This window comes from Sinocyclocheilus anshuiensis, unplaced genomic scaffold (assembly GCF_001515605.1).
Source record: "Sinocyclocheilus anshuiensis isolate Anshui unplaced genomic scaffold, SAMN03320099.WGS_v1.1 scaffold677, whole genome shotgun sequence".
Lineage (NCBI taxonomy): Eukaryota > Metazoa > Chordata > Actinopteri > Cypriniformes > Cyprinidae > Sinocyclocheilus > Sinocyclocheilus anshuiensis.
Genome location: NW_015539875.1, coordinates 114136 through 122824, shown reverse-complemented (window position 1 = coordinate 122824; position 8689 = coordinate 114136). Strand labels below are relative to the sequence as shown.

The window sequence follows — 8689 nt, the reverse complement described above, 5'->3', positions numbered from 1 at the left end:
TCCATGAAGATATTTTGTAAATTTCCTACCGTAAATATATCAAAACTTAATTTTTGATTAGTAATATGCATTGCTAAGAACTTAATTTGAACAACTTTAAAGATGATTTTCTCAATATTGAGATTTTTTTGCACCCTCAGATTTCAGATTTTCAAATAGTTGTATCTCAGCCAAATATTGTCCTATCCTAACAAACCATACATCAATGGAAAGCTTATTTATTCAGCTTTCAGATCATGTATAAATCTCAAATTCGAAAAATTGACCCTTATGACTGGTTTTGTCGTCCAGGGTCACATATAAATAACTCTGTAAAAAATGTTTCAAAAGCAATACAAGTTAAGTTTGACGCACAGTAAGTACTAGCTACACTTACATGTACCCAAATAACCAGATTGATGGCTCCATCAGACTGAAAAACCTTCATGTAAACACTTCAGTCAATCCATCTGAGCTCAATATAAATGAAATTTTGATCAATGGGAATAAATTAAGAATGCATTCGCTTGAATGTGACTTTTCTCAGTCGGCGTCAAAAATAGCTTGCTTTGATGCACAAGTTTACATAAGTTTATGTGCATGTGTTTATTTTCATCCGACTTCAGATTGCAACATTTAGGATTCATATAAGAGAACTTTCAGAATCTAAAATCAGATTGGATTCATTCAGAGAGACCAAATGTGGTGCATGTCATTGAATGGAACTATTCAGATTTGTCATTTCACAACACAAAAACTACGAATGGTCCTTAAAACGTTTTCATTTACTTGGCACAAATCAATTTTAACTTTAACTTCAAATGAACTTGTTTTGGGGGTGAAATATGATGTGTTCATATTTAAAACCCTTGCTGTCCTGTCTTTTTGGGTTACATTTAGTCTGTTGACAACATTTATAACTTTAACTGTGGATGTTGATCAGTAGCTCTGAACTTCTGTGATGTTGAACTGGCAGTATCTCTCATTGCACAGGTATTGTTCTGAGGAAATGATGCAGGATCTCATCTTAACCTTTTACAAGCTGCATTTAACATGGCAAGAGTCAACAGTGCATCCAATGGAAGAAGGTTTGTGGTGCACTGAGTCTCTATGGAGACGCAGAAAGAGGTTGTGGGAAAGTGGATGTGAAACACCTGGTAAATCAGGTTCACCAGCACAAACACGGATTTGTAGTTTCACATTTACATGCTTTACCGTTACTGAGTATTACAGATCGCACTAAAGTTGTTCCTTAAAATAAAAGTATTATTTGTTCAAATCGGTTGACATTGAGACGCTAGCAGTCATAATCTCTTATGACATGATGCACATCTACACATCTGGGGACAAAGCATCATTTGGAAACCAATATTTTGCTCAGCTATGTTACTAAACCCTTGTGAGGAAATCCATATTTAGGCAACATAGGCAAATTGGAAAAATTTTATTTTTGCAAAACTCCAAAAACATGCCTCTTCATACAGTTTCCAGCTCAAATAGGCTAAATAATAAAGACTTATTTACAGGCAGTTCCTTGCAAAATACTGGGTTATGACCTCAAAGAAACAGTTCAAGCAAAAACGACAATCCTAGTCTTTTACTTTCTTCTGAGGAGCATAAAAGAAATTTTGAGACATGCTTCAATGTTTCTTTTTGCAAATTTGCTTTTATACTAAACACAGACAGAAAGGTCTCTGCCAAAATAAAACTTGAACATTTAACTTTTGAAAGTGAAGAATTTAAGACTTTTTAGGATTGTGAGTTGTTGCATAAAATAAGCCATAGCTGTTACAACCTTGACAGAAATTGAATTAGAAAAACCAATCTATTTAGCCTCTCATTTGCATTTTTGACTCTTGGGATCGACATGCATGCAAATGTTAAACATCAGGAGAGTATAAGAACACGTACCATCAAGAACGCCTGCGTGTATCTTTACAGTATTTGGGGACGTCCCATGTGAATTATGTAATTGGTGAGAATTTGTCAGGAACAAAATCAGCAACAGCTATGATAGGGTTAATCCCTGATATTTAACGTTATGCCATTTTTGACCTTCTCAAGGTAGTGCAGCCTTAAAATCAACCCCTTCACTTCTAGATACTTGTATCTCATTTTTGAAGACTTTCTTCTGAGAAAGAGCCAACAGTCGGAGGAATAATATTTTGTGGCGCTGAGAAAGTTTCTGTGAAATGCTTTGTCTGGATTATTTGCTAATACGGGCTGCAGATGTGGGCTTCAGTTCAGTGTGTGGGCTGATGATGCAGACGAGTGCCGTCTCTAGTGGAACTATTCAGCTCAGTCAAGCCTGACAGAGAGAAAGATGCAGATAAAACAAGGATTCCCCCTCTGCCCTTTAACATCCTCTCAACCAGTGACATTTATACCTCCCAGACATAGCTCAGATAGAAGATTCAGGACGTTCAAATTCAAGACCTCTCTAAATTACACTCACGGTTTATCCATAAAGAACTGGTTGGATTTGAGAAAGAAAGAAAGAAAGAAAGAAAGAAAGAAAGAAAGAAGGAAAGAAAGAAAGAAAGAAAGAAAGTCTGTGTTTGGTTGAAATAATTTGGTTGAAAGAAAGGAAAGTCTCTATTTGGTTGATAAATAAAAAGGAAACTGTTTAAGAGGCAAACAAATTATTACAATTGGGTAAAAGATTATGAAGACTGTGTGTGTGTCTGTGTGTGTGTGTGTGTGTGTGTGTGTGTGTGTCTGTGTGTGTGTGTGTTCACTTCTGTGTGTGTGTGTGTGTGTGTGTTCACTACTGTCTGTGTGTGTGTGTGTGTGTGTGTTCACGTTCACTTTGTGTGTGTGTGTGTGTGTGTGTGTGTGTGTGTGTGGGTGTGTGTGTGTGTGTGCGTGTGTCTTCCATCCAGGAAAACATAATTTTTTACGCAATTCTGTATAATTTCATAAGATATTATTTGTATGAAAATGTAAAATTTGTATGAAAAATGTAAGTATGAAAAACAAACAAACAAAAAAGGTGAAAATGTTTTCTGCCAGTACATTATCCATTAATTTTATGAACATTCCCATTAACTGTAAATACAGTTAAGTGCAAAATAACTACAAAAAATCAATACAAAAAAAATCCCTTCATTTTAACACAGTAGATTGTGCCCTATTTTTACAGATTCCTTTTTATAGTCCATCCCTAAACCTACCCAGACAGCTGAATTCATTACGAACTGTGGTGAGACTGTGTCGATAATTCAACATTGAAGTCATGAGTGTATAGTAAGAAAGTAAACTGAACCGGTTTCATGTTCACTTTAACACAGCAATTCTATATTTTAAATGTGAATGGGTAGACATTTGTATACAGTACACGGCTCATATCATAAAAAAATACAAAAAAAAACAATTGAAAGCTTTAGCAAATGATGTTAATGACTGCAACAGGAAGGTGCAGATCTCTCGCTCAAGCGTAACTAAAAGCCAGCTAGACAGCAGCACAACACGCATACACGCCTGCAATATCAAAACACAACCATACACACTATATGGTTTCGCCAAGTGTGACCTGACAAATTTTGTGGACGAAAATTAATTTCGGCTGTTATGCGTTCATGCATTTAATGCATGTACGCAGGAAAGACATAAGCCAGTTGCATTTTGTCTACTGAAACATCATTTTATGCAAACACTAATGCAAAATGCAAAAAAATACATTCACGATTCCCTTTTGTGGGTGAAATATTAAAATTCATTGACTGAATTATTATTTTGTACACAAAATGCATTTTGTGAAATGCTGGGAGGATTTTGTCCACGAAAGATGTTTTCTGTTATACGCAAAAATGAAACAGTCACCAATATGTCCATGAAATGCAATGTACTTCCCTGATAGCACACATACTTCACGGAGACGTCTGCAAGACGTATTTTTAGAGTGTTTGCTCATCTGCAATACGTCTATAGGACGTTTCCTATCAGATGTCAAATAGACGTTTATTAAATGTCTTTAAGATGTTTATGATTTAGAATGTATGTAAAACTGACATCTTACAGACGTCTATCAGATGTTTGAACACAGCAGATGCTTTCCAGATCAAGCGATCTTTAACAGACATCTTTCAGACGTACGTGTTAATTTTGTGCGCAAAGGATGATGGCTATACATTTCAGTAGAAAAAAAATCTGTTTTTTAAAAACTGGTTTTGTCTCTGCGTATATTTGAGTGTAATTATGCAAGCGTTTTGAAATGCAGCATTTTGTGTCAAGAAATTAATGTCGTTCATGAAATTTAAGCAGGTCACACTAGCATGGCGCTATCAAAACATTGTTCATGGGTGCGTTTCCCAAAAGCATCTTTAGCCAGTTGTGGTCCCAAGGTTTATTGTCACCAACATAGTTAAACGATTCAGTGTTTTTTTAATCCACAGTTCCATTAAACAACTGCAAACAGCATTGCAAACGTGTGTGGTGAGAAGCATCGTTTCTTGTTAGTATGACTTGTGGACTTAAATGGATCATGCACTTGAGCAAAAATAAGCAAGATATCATGTATTGCAATCTAAATCTTTCATTCCATACATATACAAATTTCATTCTGATGTAAGGAAACCTGCGAAATAACGGAAAACATAAATGGCGACGCAGTCCTCAGATGCCATGTCTGTTATTTACAGCAGTAATCTGACATTAATTTGATCTCAAACTGATTAATTAGCTTAAGCTAGCACTCCACTGCCTGCTTAATGTCAATATGGACAGTTGTCATACTTGAGACCGGTCTTAAGACCATTTTTTGAAGGTCTTGGTCTTGTCTCAGCCTCGACCTCGGTCTTGTCTTGATCTCAGACTAAAAGGGCTCGGGATTTTATTTCAAGACCACAAATGCAGGGATGTCACTATATTGCCAGTGCACTGTCTGAATTATTTGTTAACATCATTAATGTGATGATGTAAAACTTCCTGCTTTAAATGCAATCAATAACTTATTTCTAATTTGATGTATTTTGATACCGATGTGCCCAAATTGCGCAGAATTTAATGGGGAATTTTCAAAAATTTCACCAAAATTAATATGAATGACCAAAAAATATATATATAATAATAATAATAATAATTCAAGATATGATTGCAAAAAAAGTACTTGAGGTCTTGTTTTTCCTATTACATAAAATTAAGCAATATCACAAGAGCAAAAGAGCTGTTTTCATGAATATGAGCAGGATTGCAAAACGTGATATTGATTTTATGCAAACGTTAATCAAACAAATATTAGGTGAATTGCATTTTAGACACAATTTAATTTTTATTTAGCTATTTCAGCAACGAAAATACACTCACTCCCTCACTCACTCACACTCACACTCACTCTCACTCACACACACACACTCACACACACTCACACTCACACACACTTACACTCACACACACTCACACTCACACTCACACACACACACACACAAAGGGGAGAAGCAGATTTTGTCATGATTACATTTGCAACATAGATCTTTACTTGAAAGCAGATAACAATCACACACACACACACACAACCACAAACTGTTTCTTAGTATTTAGCATTATATAACTTCTTGTCAGATGCCATTCAGAGAAATAATTACTTTGATTACATTCAAGATATCTATACAGCTATACAGTACATTCGGCTGTGCATATAGAAACCTACATGCATACAATATAAATACTCACACGGCGCCGAAAACAATGAGAAAAAAGAGGATCGTGTTAGAAAAGCAGAGCAATATAGACCAGTAATAGAAAGTCTATGCAACTATACATCGACGTATCAAAAATATGTGTCCCACTAACAAACAATTCCTATGGGAAAAATAGCTCGATTGTAGTTTTGTTTTTGGTTAGCTTCTTTCTCAAATGTCCATATGAAATATTTGGGAGTCCAGAAATCTGAGTACACTTCTGCTTTGCATAATTTGCCACTACACATTATCAGCACAACGTGAGTGAAACGTTGAATTGAAATGAACTTGACACTGTTTTAGCACGTGGTTTGTGTTTTGCTTGTGTTTGCAGCAGAAAAGGAGCTGACATGAAACAAACCAACATTTTTCCATGTGTTCTCAGACTCACTGAGACATAATTCATGAACGCTTTTCATACAAAAAGACTGCATCCAATACTGTATGGTGTCCGAAGAGTTTGTAGCTTTTAGGAAGTGTAAGTGGGCACTTGGTCAGGTAATCACAATGCGATTTCAAGTCTTCATTACAATGTCAATGATGCTCCATTGGCTTTCACTAGCCTCCGCTGGCTGTAGAGCAGATACAGTGCGAGCGGCTGGGCTTTGCAGTATCTTAGCTGAAGCTTGTTACTCCTGCAAGTGCTGGATGCTTCTCTGATACTCTTCTACAGGTAAAGCACCTTGACTCTGAAGCTCATATCCGCGCAAGTAGTGCCCGTTGGTCTGGCCTGCAAAATACAGGAGCTGTCGGGCAAACATGGGCTCCACCTGCGAAAGCAGACACGCTGTCGTTTAACTCACATTTCCCTGACATTTCAAAACGCTGTTGGTGAATTCTAACTAATGGATTATTGCATCTGAGCACAGAAATATGCATTTACTGAGTGCACATTAACGTTATAATGATATAAATGGTGTGTCAAGCTGCGGAGAGGCTGATTTTACCTGAGCTGTGATCATTTTGCTCTGTCTTTGAGGGTCTGGAAACTCGTCTCCGAAACACAGCACCACCTGAGAGCGCGGCATGGGACGGCCGTGGTGAATGAAGCCCTGCAGTTCTGCAGCCAGAGAAACAATACACAGAATAATTAACAATTGCATTTTAGTTAGGGGGTGAAACTCACAAAAACGTTCACCCCAAATTACAATTATCAGAAGAAGAGAAAACACCATGCATGAAGGAAATTAAGTTTTTTTTTTCAGATCATTGGGATTTTTTTCTCATTTTGCATCACTGACATTTTTTTTTTTTATGAAAAATAAGCACATTTTCTGCCTGAATTTTAATGCAAATTCTCACTTTTTGCAATTATGTATATCAATATTTCTCATTACGTTTTTGCTATGATAATAAATGTTTGCATTTAGTATAAATTCAGGGTAACACTTTATTTTAAGGTGTCCTTGTTACACATGTTACTTGTACTTACTATTATAGTAACAACAAATTATGCATAATTACATGCAAGTAACCATATAGTAAGCACATGTAGTTAATTAATATCACTCACTACTTAAATGTATAATTACACTGTAACAAGGACACCTTAAAATAAAGTGTAACCAAATTCAGCATAAATAAAACGAAGCACACCGACAACAATCATTAGGTATAAATGCAATGCATTTAATTTAATTTAAATAGTGAATCATAATTGTTTGATTGCATTTGTGCCCGATATGATTTTGATAACAGTACTGGCAGTTTTTAATTTGATTAATAATTATTTTAAATGAAACACTTGACCCTCTAACACTAGTGTTCTCTGTTCTTTTTCTATTCTGTCTACTTGTTTGCTTTTTATTTATTATAAAAATGTCACAGCACTTACATATTATTTCGATTGCTTGCATTTGTAAGTGGCTTTGGATAAAAGCGTCTGCTAAATGACTAAATGTGATTTAAGAAGCAACTTGACAAATTTAAAGTGGTACAAAAGTGTCTAAAATTGCTGATGGGCTTTAATGTCAAACCCCATTCTATACAGTCATCAAAGACACAAAAAACTCCTGATGAGCAATAATGCGAACACAAGACCCTCTTAAGCTGATGACTAGCAGAGAGCTGAAATGCAAATGAACTTTAGCAGGTGGACTATAATCAGACGCTCAGGAGCTCGCTGGAAAATCCCACAGTGTTAAACACGAGTGAAACAGAGCTAATCATGACATGTGGCCAACCACACACAGCTCCATGAGCATGCTTTCATCAGCTTAAAGACAGGCCTTTCCCTCATTCCACAATACAGTCCAATTAAAAACAGCTCTAGAGCGAATCTACAGCTAAACAAACTGCTCTGATTGGGTGCCATCTGATAAAGATCATTCATACGTTAGTTCTTGATTAAACGGATGCATTAAGGTAAGAATAGTTTTATGAACAATTTACAACGATGAATCCCAATGGTTTTTAAGAAGGATTTACACTGAAATTCATTTCATAAATAAGTCTTGATGTGTGCAAGCACCATGTGAAGCTCAATGAAATATATTTTTGAAATGTATGAAATGCATGCATATACCAAAATATATTTCAAAATGTATTTCAGGAGCAAAAAAATAAATGTACAATCTTACAGTAGCCTACATTAACAGCAAATGTAGATGGAATTAGCTAGATTAATAATGGTTATGTTCAATATGTTCATACGTGTTATAGACAACAAATAAAGTTTTTCAAATCAAAACAAATGTGATGTATTAATGTATTTTCTTGCGCAGAAATATATGGAGGGCGAAATTTATTTTGAAAAGCTTTTAAAAATATATATATGTATACTGTATTTTTAAAATATATTTTCAATTAGCAATCAATCATTGCACACCTGAAGATAATAAACAGGTGTGTAGGATAAAAAGAAAAAAGTCAAAAAAAAATAAAATAAATAAATAAAATTCCGCACACTACCAATACTTGCAAAAGTGCAAAAGCAGTTGTATTGACAACCAATAAAACTATGAAAAAAACTGCAAGTATTGGTAGTGTGCGGAATTTTATTTTTGTTTTTTAGTTTTTAAAAAATATATATA

The 8689-nt window shown here is 35.3% G+C and overlaps 1 protein-coding gene across 1 annotated transcript in view; it reads right to left on the bottom strand.

Moving 5' to 3' along the window:
• Positions 1-5348: 5348 nt before the first annotated feature.
• LOC107685279 (interferon regulatory factor 4-like) overlaps positions 5349-8689 on the bottom strand; it is a 15037-nt gene continuing 11696 nt past the window's right edge. The window contains exons 8-9 of the mRNA XM_016481808.1: positions 6605-6717; positions 5349-6427 (exon numbers count right to left, since the gene is read on the bottom strand). Coding sequence (XP_016337294.1) covers positions 6287-6427; positions 6605-6717 — 254 coding nt within the window. The 3' untranslated portion in view covers positions 5349-6286. The remainder of the gene's footprint in view (positions 6428-6604; positions 6718-8689) is intronic.